At 33.3% G+C, this 21,723-nt stretch overlaps 2 protein-coding genes across 2 annotated transcripts; both read right to left on the bottom strand.

Moving 5' to 3' along the window:
* Positions 1-17,386: 17,386 nt before the first annotated feature.
* On the bottom strand, positions 17,387-19,322 carry LOC132720821 (uncharacterized). Its single transcript, XM_060705045.1, has 4 exons — positions 19,260-19,322; positions 18,911-19,120; positions 18,537-18,706; positions 17,387-18,418 (listed from the first exon to the last, which is right to left on the bottom strand). Exons 1-4 carry the CDS (start codon positions 19,320-19,322, stop codon positions 18,073-18,075), a joined length of 789 nt encoding a protein of 262 aa, XP_060561028.1. The 3' UTR covers positions 17,387-18,072.
* A 376-nt stretch (positions 19,323-19,698) lies between these two features.
* LOC132720818 (uncharacterized) lies at positions 19,699-21,372 on the bottom strand. The gene is made up of 2 exons (XM_060705041.1): positions 21,203-21,372; positions 19,699-20,670 (listed from the first exon to the last, which is right to left on the bottom strand). The coding sequence occupies exon 2, from the start codon at positions 20,632-20,634 to the stop codon at positions 19,699-19,701; it is 936 nt and encodes a 311-aa protein (XP_060561024.1). The 5' UTR covers positions 20,635-20,670; positions 21,203-21,372.
* Positions 21,373-21,723: the final 351 nt, after the last annotated feature.

Below are 21,723 nucleotides of genomic sequence, written 5' to 3'. Positions count from 1 at the left end.
GGAAATTGGTCTTAACGTTTGTTTTGATGATTTCTAGGTCAAGTTCAAATATGGGTCACCTGGGGTCAAAAACGATGTCACACAGCCCAAATACAAATATGAAAAAGCCGTGTTAACAACTTAACACTCTAATGGTCACATTTTTTACGCAATTGTAATCGAACTTGGTCAGGATGCTTGTCTAGTAAATTGTTTGAAGGAGATGGGTCATCTCTGATGAAAAACAAGGTCACAGGAGCTAAAAATAGTAAAATCTTGTTCACTCTTGTGGATGCTGTTGTTAAGCAAATATCCTGGGAATTGGTCTGCAAGTTTGTTTTGATGATTTCTAGTTCAAGTTCGACCTGGGTCACCTGGAGTCAAAAACTGTCACACACTGCCTAAATATAGAAAAACCTTTTTAATACCCTTGAAGTCACATTTTTAGCTCGACTATTCGATAAGAATAAGTAGTCAGTGTCGGCGTCGGTGTCTGCGTCGGCTTAACCACTTATGTTAAAGTTTTTGTAATAGTTCAAATACTTTCAAAGTCCATTGACATATGGCTTTGAAACTTTGCACACTTGTTCACCATCATGACCCCAACTTGTAGACAGGAGGAAGTAACTCTATCAAGCATTTTGATAGAATTATGCCCCTTTTTCGACTTAGAATTTATGATAAAGTTTTTGTAATAGTTCAAATATTTTCAAAATCCATTGACATATGGCTTTGAAACTTTGCACACTTGTTCACCATCATGACCCCAACCTGTAGACAGGAGGGGGTAACTCTATCAAGCATTCTGACAGAATTATGCCCCTTTTTCGACTTAGAATTTATGTTAAAGTTTTTGTAATACCTCAAATATTTTCAAAGTTCATTGACATATGGCTTTGAAACTTTGCACACTTGTTCACCATCATTACCCCAACCTGTAAACAGGAGGAGGTAACTGTATCAAGCAATTTTTTTTACTATCAAGCACTAAGAATAGTCGAGCGTTGCTGTCCTACTGACAGCTCTTGTTTTTTATGCCCCCCCAAGGGAGGCATAATATAATCGCACCGTCCGTCTGTCCATCTGTGCATCCCCACTTAATTCGTGTCCGGACTGTAACTTTGTCATACATGGAGAGATTTTAAAACAAGTTGACACAAATGTCTACCACATCAAGACCGTGTCACGCCTAAGGCTCATGAATGTTTGTGTGTCCCCACTTACACAACAACCATGTCCAGACTGTAACTTTGTCATGCATAGAGGGATTTTGAAATAATTTGGCACACATGTCTATCTCATAACAACATTTTGTCACGTTCAAGAACCACGTCCCTTCTTCAAAGGTCAAGGTCACACTTATATTTTGAAGGTTCTATCAAGAACAATATTCAACAATAAGTTACTTTCATTCTCTTTTCTTTTCATAATACCTGCATGCTTAAGAAACCTTTTCTGGGGCATTCGTCACTTGAGTGACAGCTCTTGTTACTTCAATTGTCATCAAACTTGATCAAGATGCTTGTCTAGGTAATTGCTCGGATGAGTTCTATGAGAAAGGTGATGTTCCTATCATGATGCTCTACTAAAATTGTTTAAATGGTTCTTCTCAATTGAACACACTTATATTTTGAAGGTTCATGCTATCAAGAACAATATTCAACAATTAGTTACTTTCATTCTCTTTTCTTTTCATAAAACCTGCATGCTTAAGAAACCTTTTCGGGGGCATTCGTCACTTGGGTGACAGCTCTTGTTACCTCAATTGTCATCAAACTTGATCAAGATGCTTGTCTAGGTAATTGCTCGGATGAGTTCGATGAGACAGGTGATGTTCCTATCATGATGCTCTTCTAAAATTGTTTAAATGGTTCTTCTCAATTGAACATCTGGGACAGGAGGGATAAAAAATAGATTTTTGAAATGAAAACTTTAAAATCTTCTCCCCTGAAAGTGTCAGGCCTAGACCTTAGATAATTTGATCATAACATCATCTAATAAAACACTACAAAATTAATCAAATTATAGCCCTGGGGTCAAAATTGATGATTTCTAGATCAAGTTTCAATTATTGAATATGGGTCATCTGGGGTAAAAAAACCTTGGTCACACACTCCAGATATGGAAAAAAAACCTTTCTTACACTCTAGAGGCTATTGTTTTGAAACAAATAGTCTGGAAATTGGTCATTAAGAGTGATTTCTAGATCAAGTTCGAATATGGGTCACCTTTGGTAAAAAACTAAGTCATACGGTGTAATTATTGGAAAACCTTGTTGAAACTCTAGGGGCTACTGTTCCAGTCCAAATATCCTTGAAATTGGTCAGAATGGTTGTTTTGATGATTTCCAGGTCAAATTAGACTATGGGTCACTTGTGTTCAGAAACTAGGTCACACAGCCCTTATACAGAAAACCCTTGTTTACACCGTTGAGGCTACTGTTCAAGTGTTGTGATCCAAAAATCCTAAAATTGGTCAGAAAGGTCGATTTGGTGATTTCTTGGTCAAGTTTGAATATTGGTCTTCCATCTGCAGGACTTCCATTAATGGAAGTTTGGGAGTTATTTACTCTTTGATTTTGGCTTGTGACTTCCATAATGTAATGCTTTTCCTTCTTTACCTATATAATGTGACTTCTAATGTTAGATATTTTGCAGTCTCTGACATCCAAATTTTGGGACTTTATGGAAGCCCTGGTCATCTGTGTTCAAAAAATAGGTCACACAGTCCAAATTAAATGGGATTGAGCATTTGTAATAATATGAGCGATATAAGGGCCATCTTGGCACTCTTGTTTGAATTTTTATCTGAATTTTTTGTTCAATTGACTGTACAAAATGTCAATTTTATATTTTTCATTGGATGTTTTTTTTCTACCTTATGAAATATGCTTTTGTATATCTTTTTTGTTCGATTGACTTTATTTATTTATTTCAGAATTTGTTTGTTTGATTGACTGAACAATGATAATTTCATGTTTTCATGGCATGCAACATGTTTTTTTATCTAATCAAATATGCTTTAAAGTTTTGTATAGCATTTTTGTTTGATCAACCATACAAAATGTCTTATAGAGGAATTCTTATACCCGATTTTTTATCACTTGAATAAAATGGTTTTTTACATTATTTATTGGATGTAACATGTTTTTTTCTACCTAATGAAATATGCTTATGTATAGCATTTTGTTCAATCCAAAGGGGGATTCTTATTATACCTGAGTTTTTATCAGATTTTTTTTGTTCATTTGACCAAACAAACGATCAATTTTATAGATCAATTGAGTTAATAAATCAAACAAAGAAATAAGATGTTTGACCCATTTGTTAGATCGAAAAATATATATTTGTTTAATCGTTCAAACTAAATGTTTGTTTTTTAAAAATTTCATTTGATTTAACAAGTTTTGGTAATGAAAAGAAATTTTGTTCGGTCGATCGAACGAAATGTTTTGGTATTTTTAGTACAATTTGAGAGAGAAATTTTCCAATACAATGTTTGAACAGTTTTGTTCGATCAATCAAACAAAATCTTTATTTTAAATTTTTCGTTTGATTTAATGAAAAGAAATTTTGTTCGATTAGTCGAAAAAAGAAATAAAATGTTTGCCCTTTTTGTTTGATTGCTCAAACAAAATATATATTTTGTTCTATCGATCGAACAAAATGTTAAATTTTTTTGTACAGTTTGAGAGAGAAATTTTCCAATACTGTATTTGAACAGTTTTGTTCGATCGATCGAACAAAATATTTAAAATTTTTCATTTCTTAACCAGGTTTTGAAATTAAAAGAAATTTTGTTCGATCGATCGAACAAAATGTTAATTTTTTTAGTACAGATTGAGAGGGAAATTTTCAAATACAGTGTTTGAAAATTTTGTTTGATCAATCGAACAAAATGTTTGTTTTAAATTTTATTTGATTTAACAAGTTTTGGTAATGAAAAGAAATTTTGTTCGGTTGATCAAACAAAATCTTTTAGGGTTTTTTTTTTGTACAGTTTGAGAGAGAAATTTTTCAATACAGTGTTTAAACAGTTTTGTTCGATCGATCGAACAAAATATTTATTTTAAATTTTTCATTTATTTGACCAGTTTTGGAAATGAAAAGAAATTTTGTTCGATCGATCGAACAAAATGTTAATTTTTTTAGTACAGATTTGGAATGAAATTTTCAAATACAGTGTTTGAACATTTTTGTTCGATCGATCGAACAAAATGTTTGTTTTAAATTTCATTTGATTTAACAAGTTTTAGTAATGAAAAGAAATTTTGTTCGATCGATCGAACAAAATTTTTTGTTTTTTTAGTACAGTTTGAGAGAGAAAATTTCAATACAGTGTTTGAACAGTTTTGTTCGATCGATCGAACAAAATAGTTATTTTAAATTTTTCATTTATTTGACCAGCTTTAGAAATGAAAAAAATTTTGTTCGATCGATCGAACAAAATGTTAATTTTTTTAGTACAGATTGAGAGAGAAATTTTCAAATACATTGTTTGAACATTTTTGTTCGATCGATCGAACAAAATGTTTGTTGTAAATTTCATTTGATTTAACAAGTTTTGGTAATGAAAAGAAATTTTGTTCGGTCGATCGAACAAAATATTTTGGGTTTTTTTTGGTACAGTTTGAGAGAGAAATTTTTCAATGCAGTGTTTGAACAGTTTTGTTCGATCGATCGAACAAAATATTTATTTTAAATTTTTCATTTATTTGACCAGTTTTGGAAATGAAAAAAATTTTGTTCGATCGATCGAACAAAATGTTTGTTTTAAATTTCATTTGATTTAACAAGTTTTGGTAATGAAAAGAAATTTTGTTCGATCGATCGAACAAAATCTTTTGTGTTTTTAGAACAGTTTGAGAGAGAAAATTTCAATAAACTGTTTGAACAGTTTTGTTCGATCGATCGAACAAAATATTTATTTTAAATTTTTATTTGTTTGACTAGTTTTGAAAATCAAAAAAATTTTGTTCGATCGATCGAACAAAATATATATTTGTTCGATCGATCGAACAAAAAGCTAATTTTTTTAGTACAGAATGGAGAGAAATTTTCAAATACAGTGTTTGAACATTTTTGTTCGATCGATCGAACAAAATGTTTGTTTTAAATTTCATTTGATTCAACAAGTTTTGGTAATGAAAAGAAATTTTGTTCGATCGATCGAACAAATAAAGTTATAAGAAGGTTGCCCTTTTTGTTCGATCGATCGAACAAAATATATATATTTGTTCGATCGATCGAACAAAATGTTTGTTATATGTATTTATTCAATGTTTTAAGTCAAATTTTTAATAAAATTGAATGAAAAAAGAGTCACTTGTTCTTTGTTGTATTTGTATTTGTGAAAAATAACTCCAATATTTACACCCAAAAACCCTATTTTAAGGCTAAAAAGAGGGACTGATTGGACAATCCCTTTTTATTTTGGAACGAGATAAAGGTGTTTTACCACTCAAAATATTGTGGGAAATGTTCCTTTAAACAATGAGATCAACTACAATAATTTGATTCTGCGATAATTAGTTTTGATTGTTAATGAATCAATTAAGAATTTTAAAACCATTTTTACACTTTAAAGCGATTACTGTTCATTGTTAAATGAACTGCCTATTAAGTAGAAAATAGATGGGATTTTATTTTAAATGCGTGAAAGAAACCATTCAGTTTTAAGTCTGTCATAAAGCTAATTTACAATCGTATTTTAGAAATTAAAAGGTAATTTTATTAAAGAAAGCATGTTCATAATTATCAGCAAAAATTTAAAACAATCAATAGTATTTCATAACCCAATTAGGGTTGAAATTCTAAATTTAGAATCGATTGGTTTGCTTGTTTCTTCCCTATTTTTTAGCCACGATATATAAAAACGATATATTAATACAAATTTGAAACTCTAGCCATGCATAATATATATTTGTGAACAAAAGAAGATCATTTGCGGAAATCATACATAGAAAAATCGCACGAAAAATTGGCACGCCTCAGCCAGGACTCCAACCACGGGTCTCTTGATTGCTGGTCCAGTATGCTTACCACTACACCAAAATGTAAAAAATGGAAAGTGTTAAATTGTTGAATTTTGTTAAGCCCACCTATTGAGAGACTCAATTAAACCGAGTCTGCAACATTTTCAATTCTGGCGTTTTAAGCGTTCTTTAGGGATTCAGTTTTTTTTCTATTTTATGAACTGACTCAACAAACCGACTAAGGTTGCTTTTATTAAACATAAAGGATTCGACACAAATGCCCATAAGCTTAGTCAATATGATATACTGGCAGTTAGATCACAGCAAACATATTCAACTACTCATTAATTAAAAACTGTTATATTTCATGAAAATTACAAGATTTCATGGCATAATTAGCCTCAGAGTAAATATGTTTTCTTTCTAAAGAAAAGGGAAACATGTACTTCATAATGTTGTAATATTTGACTTAGATCATTGTAGATGCTTATCTTCTGATATTATCTTATTGTATGTGAAATGATTTCTGACAAGGGTAACTAAATGAAAACTTGAATTGAAAGTATCAATATATTTAATATGTTTCCTTGGAAGTGTTTTCCCCTCTAAAAAACAGCCACACGACCTAAATATTTCACATGTGCTAGACACACACATATATTATTTATCCAGACGCAAAGCAGAATCTTATTGCCTCATCTGCAGTTCGTCCGTGCCATTATTTATACTTCAGACCGGTATTTTTGACAATCGTTTTAAATCAATCATTTGAATAATGCTATCGCACTTTGCAACTGACTTGCAACTTTTGTGCGTGTTCAGAATATCACGATCGAGATAGATAAGTGCTCAATAACCAATTGATTTCGTAGACAGGAGATGTATATCGACAGTCAAACGTCATGAAATAAGGACTCGGTAAAACATGAGAACAAATTTCAACAAAATATGAAAAAACGATCAACGTCAAAGGGTGACATTCAATGAACGCATACCCTTATACAATACCACCAGCAAGGAGCCCAAAAGGCAAGGCAACGTTCACAGAACGCAACCATTGACACAACCCAGCAATACCCACAGGACACCCATGAAGCACCAAAAAAGGGAGAGGAAACAAGAACGGTGAAAGGAGGGGTATAAATAATATTGTAATAAGTGAAATGATAAGAACTAAAAGATTCTAATCGTGAGAAGGGTCAAAGGGTATAAGGAAAACAAGGAGGGACGCACAAAATGGGACAGGAGGATGAATCGACTTATGGGCCTATTATTCAATCATTTATTTGTTTTCCAGTTACAAATTATTTCCTATTATTCAATCATTTATTTGTTTTCTTTGAATTCATTATCAGTTACAAATTATTTATCATTTTAGTGACTAGCCTGTCCGTGCTCTCTCTTGTGCCCTGTCCTGTTTTTATTGGGGTCCGCCTAGGCTCCTTGCGACTAGGTCGTATGGGGGTGGCGATCATTGAACGCCGCCTTTCCTAGTCGATCATGTTTGTCATATTTTACCGTTATCGACAATTAAACAACAAAGGACATCACAAAACGCGTAAACATATAAAACATGTAACAATACACAAAATATACATGTCAATGAAAACAGTATTCCTCATGTACCGCCTCAAATTAAATAGTTTTAATTAAAATAGATAAATACAGAATCCCTAAAGAAAGCCCAACACGGCAAAATTGAAAATGTTGCAGGCTCGGTTTGATTGAGCCTGTTCATGGACGGTACTGGAAAGTGCAAATTACCGTCCACGCCCCCTAGCACCGGCTTAAGCAGAATTCAACATTTAAACGTGAAATAATAAAATTTTGACTTTAGAAACATCCGCAGATGTGTTCATACGGCGGTTATCATGGAACCTTCAATGTGACACTTCCGTGCCATTCCATGAAAAGCGGCGTATGGTCCCCAAGTAATAAAAAGCGTGTGCCCTAAACGAGAAAACAATGGGCGGAACTAAATAAAATGGAATTTTGAAAGGGGATCAGAGGTTATGAAGCCTGCGTATCACAGATAAGACGTCAAAAGACAAATTTAAAAAGCAGGCAACATATCCTAAGGGTGATTCAACATTATTCAAGTAGGAATATTGGAACCACCCATATAGAAAATGCCGAAAAGTTGAAACTAAAAATACCACAAGCACAACAATAATGTCGTGCTGAACGATCTTCAAGGATCGAAAATATAACATCATTGATTAAATGTACGGGGAGACTTTTTACAGCCGCCACACGGCACAAATAACACGGATGTGATCCTAAAATAGATAAATACAGAATCCCTAAAGAAAGCCCAACACGGCAAAATTGAAAATGTTGCAGGCTCGGTTTGATTGAACATTTGAACTTTGAAATTAAATCTTAATTACTTTGTAAAATATTAACGTAATTTATGATAGCGATAGCCATGTGTAATAACTGTTATAAATAGATTACGTTCATTAAAATCATTCACTCGACTGCACGTTTTAACTGAGAAATATACACCCATATGATGATGTTACATGAGGTATATATCTTATCTAAATGCGGATAGGTAACGATTGTAAAATCAAAAGTATCTGTTTTATCGCAGATTTTAGTTAATATAGAATTTTTAATGACAAAAATGTTTAAATTTAAAAAATGGATGAAGTAATGACTCAATTATTCAAAGTATCGTGAAAAACTATAGCATCTCAAAGGCGGGACAATATACGCCTGCACGAAAATGCAATCTTTAATTTAGAACAGTGACCCACACATCCGTAACGTATTTTATATTAATTATCTTTTGATAAGAAGACTGCTCACGATCGGGGAAATTTATAATCGTAAGAACATGATTGATATATGTACTCGTTCTTGCAATCTATATTGCTACATGCCAAATAACTAAGCCCTTGTCACAAGACGACTAAGAAGAGCTCAACGCCGTGATATTGTGATGGGTAGTTTTCGGTAGCATGGGCAAAAGTCACGTGACAAAATGCCTTTCGATTTCTACAGCCGACATTTTATTGTTTTTACGTAATCATTGTACAGCCCATTTCCGTGAAAAGTTACATAGAAACAGTTTTTTTTCAAAACCATATAGAATCTAAACAGTATTTTTATCAACACACGAAATATCAGCGTTTTATATTAACACATTTCCGGACATCCTTTCGACATGCTTGAGAAATTCGCCTTTAATGGATTATGTACGGTGGCTGATTAACGCCATCCAAATATTTTCGCGTCTTCGCCTCAAAATGCGAAAATGCGAAAACACGAAGGGACGACACACTTTGACTAATGTGTTCTCATGTCGGATCTATGTCTCTCTCGGAGTGAATCTTTTCACGTGTAAAATGTCTTTGAACATTACATTCCTAAGTTTCTATATTTGCAATTAAGAACTTAAATTGTCTTCTTTTTTTAGCTCACCAGAGCCGAAGGCTCAGGGTGAGCTATAAGTATCAAAGGGGGATACTCCGGCGTCCGTCGTCCGTCGTCATGCGTCAACAATCATCTTCTTCTCTGAAACTGCTGGGCAGATTTAACTAAAATTTGGTCTGTAGCATCCTTGTGATAGACACACTTAAATTTGCTCATGTCATTTCAATTGGCCCCTTTTAGGGTTCAGCAGAGCTAAAAATAGAAAAACCTTTAAACATCTTCTACTACAGAACTAATAGATGGATGATCACCAAACTTTGTCTGTAGCATCCTTAGGTAGTGTTTCATCAAGTTTGCTCATATTAATTTGATTGGCACTAGGGCTAAAAATGGAAAAACCTTTAGACAATTCTTCTACAGAACCAATTGATGGATGATCACCAAACTTTGTCTGTAGCATTCTTGGGTAGTCTTTTATCAAGTTTGCTCATATTAATTTGATTGGCCCCTTGTAGGGGCTGTTATAGCTAAAAATAGAAATACCTTTAAACGTCTTCTTCTACAGAACTAATTGATGGATGATCACCAAACTTTGTCTGTAGCATCCTTAGGTAGTCTTTTATCAAGTTTGTTCATATTAATTTGATTGGCCCCTTTTAGGGGTCACTATGGCTTAAAATAGAAAACCTTTAGACATTTTCTTCTACAGAACCAATTGATGGATGATCACCAAACTTTGTCTGTAGCATTCTTAGGTAGTCTTTAATCAAGTTTGCTCATATTAGTTTGATTGGTCCTGTTAAAGCTAAAGCTTAAATGCACTAGCATTTCTTTAAATTAAAGCTTAAAGATATTCTAAGCTCTAATTTTAATATAAAAAAAATATTGACAATGGATACACAGTCTCCTTATAAATACAAATATGAAATATACGTGTTTTGACTTCACACAAAGTAGATATGTTATGTTTTAAACTCTTAACACTATTCGTGGTCACAGTATAAATATAATGATAGTGTCATTACAAAAACTTTTTTTTTCTTTTTTTTATAGAAAAGACCATCTTTACATTGCCTCTAATAGCATATGCAGTTTCCTGTACATAGTATATTCATTCTTTTATCCAAATAAGACATTTTCAGCAAGAATTTAATAAATTTCATTGGCTTGGGTCATGACCTGTTTATGATGTGTAAATATATTTCAGCTCTGGAATTCGGACTACTGCAGTTGTAGGTCATTAACCAGGAAAAAAATAGGCCTAAAGAAACATAAAATTTGTTTCTCCTGTACTTTACTATCAAAGATGAGTTTATCTGCTCAATTCCCTTATTGAATTTTGTAAAAAATTGTAATTTTTTCATTTTTTGTTGTTGAATTAACAAGGGACAAGGGGTTTAATTTCTGTTTCTGAATTGAATTTTGATATGAACTGGCTTACTTTTGATATATTTGATATCGCTTTACCTACTTTTTTGTCTTTTATGTACAGACTTGAAATTTGGACTATGGGTGTAATTTGTGTAATTTTTGATGTTGAATTCAATTTTGATACCAGCTGACCTACTTTAGGTATTACTGAGATCATTTGACCTACTGTCTTGTATTTTGACATTCAGATTTTAAATGTTGACCAGGTTTGTAAATTCTGATGTCGAAATGAATTTTGATATCAACTGACCTACTTTTGATATTTTTGATATAATTTGACTTTCATTCTTGTGTTCTTGACATACAGACTTGAAATTTGGACTAGGGGTGTAATTTCTGATGCTGAATTGAATTTTGATATTAACTGGCCTACTTTTCATATTTTTTACAATGTTTGACCTATTGTCTTTTTTTGAGGTACAGTTATGTTACCATACAGAATATATAAAAAAATTTGTCCCAAACTGTGAACTTCAAACAACTACACCTTACATGTTTTGCATGTGACATTTTGTGTTTTCATTCAAAAAAAGTTTTAAAAAAAATTGTCCAATCAAAATTAATCCTGCTCTAGTGGTCAGTTGTTCTGCATTTATTCTAAATAGTCTCATAGGAACACACTTGCAACATACATATTTTAACAAATCCTTTCCAAAATATAAGGGCAAAATATTACAATTTTTATAGTGAATAATGAAATGATGGGTTAGATGAGTCATCTAGGGCCATCTTAGTGGTCCTATTGTTTATTATGAAGAAAAAAAGCTAAAACAATCAGTGTTGTGAAAGTATATTACTAAAGGGGCAAGTTAAAGTTGATCGAGCTGAACTGCCGAAAGAGCTGGACTTGCTTTTAGCAAGTTCTTTTGAAAATTAATTTCCAACACTGAAAAACAGTTGTTTCTGGTGAGCGACTCAGGGCCATCATGGCCCTCTTGTTTAATAATTTCATTTTTCTTGCGCAATTCTCTAAAATGAGACTTGGTTTTTCTATATGCGTTTCACAATTAACATTCACCATACCAGGTTGTAAAATAACTTAATTTGGTCCTTAAATCAGTTTTTACCACAACATCAAACTTCATTCAGAATTCATGTCACGTTATTGTGAGTTTCCTTTAGATATGAACAAGAAAATGTTTATTACCCCCGCCGAAAAGACGGATATAGAATTAGTCTCCATCCGTCCGTCTGTCCTTCCGTCCGTCACTCTACATTTTTGTCCGGAGCATATCTCAAAAAGTATCAATTTGAAACTTCGTAGGTGGAGGTATCAACTTGAAACTTCATTTGTGAATAAATCATATTTAGGAAAAGTGCAGTGCACAAGAATGATAACTCTACGCTGCATATTTATTTCATTGTTGCCCTTTGTTATTCTTCAAACTCAATTTTTGTCCACAGCAAAAAGCCTTTGAGATATCAACATGAAACTTCATGTGGATAGATCTCACTCAGGAGGTGTGCAATGCAAGAGTGATAACTGTACCATTTCTAAATTTTGAGTTATTGCTCTTTGTTATTTTTCATACTTAATTTTTCACCCGAGTGGAGCATAAATTAACTAAAAAAACAATTTTTGAGATGTCAATGTAATCTTCATAGGTAGATAGATCTTTTTGAGGATGAATTTTGTGCGAAAGAATGATAACTCTAACCTTTATAATTTTTGAGTTATTGACATTTGTTATTTTCTTACTTTTTGTCCGGAGAATATCTAAAAAAGTGGTAGAGGTAACAACTTGAAACTTCATAGGTGGATAGCTCTTTTTGATGGGAAGTGCAGCACACTAGAATGATAACTAACCGTGCATTATTTTTCAGTTATTGCCCTTTGTTATTTTTCATACTTAATTTTGTCCAGGGTTTAACTACAAAAGCCTTTGAGATATCTACATGAACCTTCAAAGGTGGACAGATCTCACTCAGGAGATATGAAGTGCAAAAGAGTGATTACTCTACCCTTCATAATTTTTAGTTATTGCCCTTTGTTATTTTTCATACTAATTGTTTCACCTCAGTGGAGCATATCTCTGAAAAAGTCTTTGAAATGTCAACATGAAACTTCATAGGTGGATAGATCTTTTTGAGGAGGAATGTTGTGCGCAAGAATGATAACTCTATCCTTTATAATGTTTGAGTTATTGCCATTTGTTATTTTTCAAATTTTTTGTCCAGAGCTTATCTAAAAAAAAATGTTAGAGGTAACAACTTGAAACTTCATAGGTGGATAGATATTATTGGGGAGGATTGCAGCACACTAGAATGATAACATACCGTGCATTGTTTTTTCAGTTATTGCACTTTGTTATTTTTCATACTTTATTTTTGTCCAGGGTATAACTACAAAAGCATTTGAGATTTCAACATGAAACTTCATAGGTGGATAGATCTTACTCAGGAGGTATGCAGTGCAAAAGAGTGATAACCCTACCCTTCATAATTTTTGAGTTATTGCCCTTTGTTATTTTCCATACTAAATTTTTCACCTGAGTGGAGCATATCTCTGAAAAAGTATTTGAAATGTCAACATGAAACTTTATATGTGGATAGATCTTATTGGGGAGGAATGTTGTGCGCAAGAATAATACCCTTTATATTTTGTTAGTTATTGCCATTTGTTATTTTTCATACTTTTTGTCCGGAGGTTATCTCAATTATTATTAATTGAGCCTTGATTTTAAACTAAATGTGTCTGTATTTCTTACCATCCTTTACTGGTTTTAGATTATCATTATTGTTTAATAGGTTTACTTAATTAATGTTGTTCATTATGTCTTATATATATATGGTTATGTTTTATCGGATTTATGTAAAGCACTCTTGAACATTTATTATTTATGAAAAGAGTGCTATAGAAATGTGGTATATAATAATAATAATAATAATAATAATAATAATAATAATAATAATAATAATAACAATAATAATAATAATAATCTCAAAAAGGTGTTAGAGGTATCAACTTGAAACTTATTAGGTGGATAGATCTCATTGAGGAGGTGTGCAGCACACAAGACATTTAACCTACCGTGCATTATTTTTCAGTTATTGCCCTTTGTTATTTTTCATAGTTAATTTTGTCCTTAGCATAACTACAAAGGCCTTTGAGATATCAACATGAACCTTCATAGGTGGATAAATCTCACTCGACAGGTATGCAGTACATAAGAATGATAATTATTCTGCTCTACTACATATAAACATGGCTCTTGTAACAAGTTACATGATTATGATATTTTAAAACCTTCTGAACAAGTTAACATGTCAATTCAAAACAATGCTATTTAGAGATACCTTATCAATATATTTAACTGGGTTTTTTTGTTGTTTTTTTTGTGTGGGGGTTGGTTTTTTTGTTGTTGTTGTTTTTCGCCGTGACAATCATATTGCTGCATTTCCCAGCACTTTTTTACTTGTATATGCTTTATTTGTCTGTCTATACACTGTCTATAAAGAACAATATGATTTAGTTGCAATTGATGAAAACTGAACGACACAAACAAACTTTCGACAATATAAACATGAACTAATGCATACGTGAAAAATATGGAAGCAAAACCATAGTGAAAAAGTATTGTTTGAGGAATATTTCATGACACATTAAGTCCATTTTCTATTTAATATGTAATTGCCTTTAGATATAGGGTTAAACAACAATATTCGTATGAAGGTCGGAAAGAATATTCCACTTATTATTAATCTCCAGTGGCTTAGAAGTGGTAGCTAAATATTCAGTAAAAATAATACTTAAAAGAAACTAAATAGCTTTTGTCGCTTCACTGTATAGCAGCTTATTAATTATTTTACTTATGTTTCATTTATTTTTTTGTAAATGACACAGAACTATGATATCATGGGGAAAAACAATATGCAATGCAGGTTTTCTATAAGAGACAACATTGCGAGTACTGAACCTTAATTGACATTCCAATTATAATGGAACAGACATGGAAACTTGTCATATTGACACAAATATGATTGACACTCAACAGATTGAATCACGTAATATCCTCTAGAGAACTGACTTATGATTAATGATAAGCCATGTTATGTTCAATCCCTCAATCCCCGTATTCTATAAATAGATTCGTGTTTGTTAATACAATAATGTAATATATTAAGTATCATAAGCAGTGTCTATAAATAGATACATGTGCCAATGTCATATGTTGATTGTTTGACTTTTGCTTTAAAAGAAGGAAAAAACGATGATCAGCAATGGTTCTCCTTTCATTCTGTAATATTCATCTACAAGCCTTAATATCTCGAACAATGTCAAGGCTGTGTAAATGTTTGGTAGTTCACGATTCTTGTCGTATATCCTTTTTAACATTTGATTAAGTCAATCAATACAAAAAACAACAGTCCTGTTACCATACAACTATATGCTGATCATTGTTCTGTTATTAAGTTGATAAAGAAAAGACAAATCGTTTCTTTCTTGTTACATAGCGTGAAATAGATGCCTCTTAACCATGAGCGTGCACCTGTGTCGAGTGTTGAGAACCTCTCAATTTGAAGAGATTTGTATGGAACTAACGGCGGTAAAACAGAAGCATATAGAACATGGCGACCCACTACTTTTTCGACCTCGGATGTATTAATAGCAAATAATATATAGATATTGCGATCATATTTATATTATAGCTTTTAAAGAGCCTTATTTTTAGCGGTTACTGCGAAAGAGTCATATTTTAACTTTAAGTTGAATGTTATGTTTTATAAAGTGCAGACATGTTAATTAATTTAAGTAACAGCGAAGGCAGCAATCGAAATTGTATAATGCTATAAACGACATATGACACTAAAACGTAAATGAGATTTGAAAACGAATAGTATTCGATATAACAGAGATACTTTCCATTTATATTATATTTCATTACCACAGATATGTTTTTTTTTCTTGCAATACTCTCATACAGTATTAAACATGGACGATTACGATATTATTGTTACCAATTCGTTTATTTGAATATTCCTTTTCTGTAGAAGTGGTGTCAATATTGCCACAATTGACGCATGTGAATCTGTATAACAATTATTTTGTAATGGTCATAAGGTATTTCCGCTCTAAAGTTCAGGAAATAATTTCGTTTTTTTAATGGAAAAAAACTTGCGCTATCCGCACAATTGTTAAAAAATAACATTCATTATTCAACAGTTTAATTACAAATAAAGTACTAACATAAGTACTATGTTGTTGATAACACATGTTTTGTATACATGTTGTCAATTTACCAAGCGATTTTATATCCATCCATGTAGACGACATGATCGTTGCAGGTGTGCATTATAGGTATCACATGTAAGCATGGAAACACATATAATACTATTAGCTTAGTAGGAACGAAGGCCTACGATGCATGTCAGGAAGGTTTTTTTAAACCAGGCTCATTTTGTTTTTGAATGTCTAAATTTGAAAAAAATCTATGTTCCCAGAAAATCAAGGGTTCCCACGTTGTCCAAATTCAAGATGGCCGCCAAGATGGCCGCCAAAAATTTAAGAAAATACCATTTTTACTTAAAATACAAATACAACACTTCATTTTCACATTTTAAATTCATTTATTCATCAAGATGATCGGAATTACATAGAATTCCTGATATATAAGCAATTTTTTTACTTTAAAAAGCATAACTTTTTTGAAAATTGCCTTAAAATATGCTTAAAAAGGGTAAAAAACGTGTTTTTTTTTTTGCATTTGGCTGGTTCCAATTCGGCTCAGAAAATTATTTAACCTCTTATACAATATTTTTTCACATTTTTTTACAGATACATGATAAAGAATTTGAAAAAAAATATTTAAGTCTAGATAAAAAGTTAAATTTTAGTTTAAGGGACTATTTAAGTGGGTGGGGTAAGTGCCATCCATTTTGTGAAAAATACGCCATGTACTTAAAATACATCAAAAAGTATATAGGTCTTCTACAGCAATTTCTATGCATGGTTTTAATCATTCTTGAGATTTCCTAATCTATTTTTTAGTAATTAAAGGGTGCAAACTTATTTTTTCACACATTAAGGTGAACTTTTTGCCTTAAAAATGGCCGAAAATTTCATTTTTTAATGAAAAGCCCATCTCAATCTTACCTTAAAATTGCATAAATGCTCATTAAATTGTTGAGTTTATCTTTAATCATCAAAATACAATAGCATACAAAGATATAAATATTTTTAAAAAGTACAGATGTCAGATTTAACAAAGTGCAGCATAAAAAGTGGGTGGGGTAATTACATACAATTACATGAAAAAAGTCAAAACCTGCATAATTATATATACAAGTTATGGAAGTCTTCTCTGTCAATTCCAAAACATTATTTATCTTTCTTGTGACATTTCCATATTTTCTCAGTAATTTATTAGAAGTAACAATTTTTTTTTAAAACTTAAGGTTAACGTTTTGCAGCAAAATTGGCAAAAACACATTTTTATGGTAAATGTCTCTTAATCGCGGGAACGACTTATTTCTTAATTTACCGTAACTCTCAAAATGTTCTTCCATATATCGTCCAATGTGAACATACAACAATAAAATGAAGAAAAGACATTCTTAAGACATTCTTAAACAACAGAATATGTCACATTTAACTGTTCACAATGCCCATCTCTAAAAAGTGGGTGGGGCAATAATCACCAATGAAATAAATACATAGATACACAGTTATTCTCGAACAATTCACAATGATGCTTTTGACCATTAGTTAACATGTTTGTATACTTTAGTATTAATAGTGCGAGGGATATTATACAAACTACATTTTCCTCATTTCGTTTTGTGAGGATTTAGGAACTTATCAATTTACGTGAACTTTTTAATAATTAAATGTAATGTTGACACATTGTAAAAAAAATAATAGAAAATACCCTCAGTTGCATTATATAATTACATTCATGGGGATCAAAATCTATTTCTGAAACGTTCGGATTATAACTATAGTAATTAATATCAGTAAGATGTTGACTCAGCATAACACAATATCTTACAAATACACTGAGTAGAAACAAAGAATTCATTAACGTGCCATACATTCTGATTATGACAGCTATATTCATTCGTCTGAAAAGACAGACAATAAATACAAATCCACAGATTTATAAAAACACAATCAACTCAATTGGAAGTATAACTATCACCAATCATCTCACTACATAACTAATCTCCCACAAAAGTTTACGGTTACTGAATGTCACTCATCATCATCTGACACTGAAATTTCTAGACAACCATCATCATCTTCTTCTTCCATCTCTGCTTGAACATTTTCGACTAGGTCAACTAACGTTGGTGGAAGAATGGGACCCTCAGCCCACAATGGTTCTAACACTTCGTTTCTTTTTGGTCCACCCTTGCCCTTCATCATGTGGTTCCGGATGTTCTATCACTGGTGTATGAGCATTTTTCAAGATGCCGAGACGATGGTTGACTCTTCTGATGTGTTGGCATAAATTATCCTGGCAAGGTGGCAGTTTGGATAATTCCACCTTTGACTTCATGGTCAGCTGTTCGTCGTCTCCTACCATTTTCTTCAAAAGAACTGCCCTACATGTGTTCACAGACCTCTCCCTTGGACACCCATACATCACACAGACAAACGCTTCTAACATCTGCATAACATCTTCTTCAACTGTCCAAGTATCACCCAGCATCCTACAGACATATCAGTTAAAAATAATGACTATTATACTTTTATTTACTGTCATAATTTGTTAGAAATGTGTTACTGTTTCAGACAATTCATTTTTTTAATCAGTTACAAACATTTTACCTGAATGTTTTGTGGTATTTAGGATTACTCTGCAGCTTTCTGAGCGGTGTGACCTTTCCCTTGCCCTTAAATGCACTTGTGACATCTTCACCGGTGAACACATGCAGTCCTAGTAGAGTCTCACTGTATTCAGCACCTTGTGAGTCTGCCAGCTCACTAATATTCACCACCTAAGATGACAAAGTAGTTTATGCATTCAAAAGTTAAATATGTATTGAAATTTAATTTATTTTAAGTTTTAATTCTTGGTATATTATATATACATTCTGTTAGATTAAAAAAAGTATATACTGTTGGAATAATTACTTGGTACATTAATGAAATTCAGTAACTAGAAATTAAAGATAGGTTTAATGCATGGTATATATTTTTACCTGTCTCTGTTTTCCTGTACCAACGTCGAGATAAACTGTCAGTGGTACAGACTGTGCATGGAACAAGGTAATGAAGAATAAGTCAGAGTCGGGTGTACGCACAATAGCTGACTGGTAGCCAATCGTTGATGCGTAGTGCATGTACAAAACTACTCTGGTATCTGTCTCTTCTTGGTTGGACACTAAACTGAAGATCTCCTCCGTTCTCACCTGAAGCAAACGAAAACAAAACGACCACTAGATTTTTGCCTGGATAAAATATTTTTTGTATACAATAACTAAAATATTAGTAGGTAACATTACAATTTATGTAGACTGTGGTATAAAGCTTAACATTATTGTAACTTACATCACCATTTGTCTTTTTTAACTGGTAAGCCTTCCACCAACGACCACCACTGCTGTTCCACATCGATCTAGTCTGGATGCTGCTGACTCACTGCCCCAAACACGCAGAATAAGATTGCATAATTGTGTCTTATTGTCATCGTTGGATAGGAATTCTTTAAAGTCCGCTGGTCTACGGGTTGCAGGTCCATCAACGATGAATTTTCGACTGCAGCCTCTGCGCACTCTCTCCTGTGCCTTTATAGAGTTCGGGAAGTAGCTGTCCGTCGAAAAAATAAAGTTCTTCCTTGCAACCATGATGTCCAGAATCTGCAGACATATTCCGCCAAACGTTGGTGCAAGGTTTGTAAGCTCATGAAAGAGAGCATTACCATCTTGGATGTAAATGGTGGATTCTGAAGGAGTTGTCGCTTGTGGCACATCCTGCAATATGGCATTCATTAAAGCCGCTTTCGTATGCAACCACTTGTTACTAATCCAGCCTCGATCAGTATCTCTCCATACCCTGACCCGGCACACTTGTTCTTGGTGACCATGCCAATGTAGTTCATGGCGGTGTGGAAGGCTCCTGGCGTGATCACATGGTATTTGTACCGTTCTGGATACTTCCATATCAAAGGGAGTGCCTTCATGCATCCTCCTAGGTCGAAAGTTGAAAGAACATACTTCTGTCCAACCTCTTTGGTAGCCTGCTCCGACTGTTCAAGAAGCGCTTCAATGACAGCGTAGTCTGTAAATGGCTGATCAATGGGTGTAAAGTAGTCAATGGTAGACTTCCGTGAAGGTTGCAATCCAGTACTCGAAATGAATCCACCAAATCCTGGAACTGACTGCTCATCTGCACTGCTTCCAACAACCCTGGATAAAAACCAAATTCTGTATTCCAGAAGGGCTTTTAGGTACATGTCATGGTTCTCATGTGGTGTTGTGAACACAGCTTCCCTTGGAAATGTTGGTCCGCACCGTTTGGTCAATGCAGTGGGTGGTAGACATTCTTGTTCATCAACCTTTAGAGACCGAGCCTTTGTGCGCTGGTAGACCCCGAGAGTGCGCTCAGAACTTGTAGCACAATATCCAGGCTTCAATTCTTGGATCATAATGCCTGCAGTACTATTTACCACATTGGAACCATGGATATTTGTGGTTATCTTATTCAGATTGTCCCATTCAACATGGAAGACTTCATTTCCAGGGCCCGTCACAATAAGTGGTGTGAGTTTGGATGAAGAATCATTCAGTGCTTTAGCTAGGGATGTCTCAAGCTCTAAACTATAATCATATGATTCACTGTGACCCAACCGACTTAACATGGTAGTGAGGATCTTGCTTCGATAGAGATGTCGTACTGTTGTGCTCAGCAAAATATGCTTCGGCATCTTCCATTCGCCATTCGTAACAGCGCGGCAAATGTCCTGAAATAAAACAAATAATTTGTTATTAAAAATTACTTTGAGAATGATATTTAACTTGTTTCGTATACATGAGGCTTGATACTAGTCAAGGGTTTGAATCTTCTTGTTGGGCTTTTTTTGGAATCTCAAATGGTCACCAGTACTGTTTAATTTTCTTAAAATTATTTTTTAATATTATCAAACAGACTTCAAATTAATGCTCATGAATCAACTCGAACACTACATTTAAAAGGTGTCTCCCCTGTTTGTACTCTCATTTTTTTGGTTTGAAGTTCCTATTGAACTTTACTACATGCAATATTACAATTCAAGGCAAGAGCAATGATTTTCCCTTTTCTACATATTTGAACTTAAAGGAAACAAAAACAGGTATCAGTTTGGTTGCTGTAACTGAATGGTTTGGCCCTGGTATGTTATTGCTTGCCTGTCTATTGCTATTATGAAGTCAAAATAAAATAAAATTGTTAAAAATAAATTTAATTTAATTCATATTTATTGACACTGTCCTTATTGGTATGCTGGAAAAAAATACCTGAGCTATTGATAGGACGATTCGTCTTGTCTTTTCAGTCCCCGCAGAATCTCCACATACGAGTTGTGTCAGAAATGTTTGAAGTGCATCTGGGACCAATTCCTCCGGAGGAAAAGCGTCAAGGTCATCGGCAGTGGGTGGCCATGGCAGCGGTTTTGACACTGTATATGCCTGTTTTCACACTTTTCCTGAGATAAGTAGCTACTTCCTCTTTAACTGAACTTGATCCCAACTTGAAACCACTGGCAATTGCTTCTGGCACAGTCATGTCGGCACTAAATACCACACTATGCATAATGCAACCAGCACCTTTCTGTTTTTAGTGAAAGCAATTTTTTGTCCAATAGGATCGACTGCAACCACACTTTCAAGGTTCTATTGTTGTAATTTATATTGGGGAAGCCATTGTTATGCATTTCGGTTATGTACAAGTTCCTAACCGAGGCTAGAGGAATTACTTCCTTTTGTACAACCACTTTTTGTGAAATCATATCACGTACCGACTGTTGGGGCAAGGTTTT

Source organism: Ruditapes philippinarum, unplaced genomic scaffold (assembly GCF_026571515.1).
Source record: "Ruditapes philippinarum isolate M1 unplaced genomic scaffold, ASM2657151v2 ctg1950_1_1_1_1, whole genome shotgun sequence".
In the NCBI taxonomy this organism is placed as follows: domain Eukaryota; kingdom Metazoa; phylum Mollusca; class Bivalvia; order Venerida; family Veneridae; genus Ruditapes; species Ruditapes philippinarum.
Note: the sequence above shows the minus strand (reverse complement) of the source record. Positions and strands in the feature narration are given on the sequence as shown.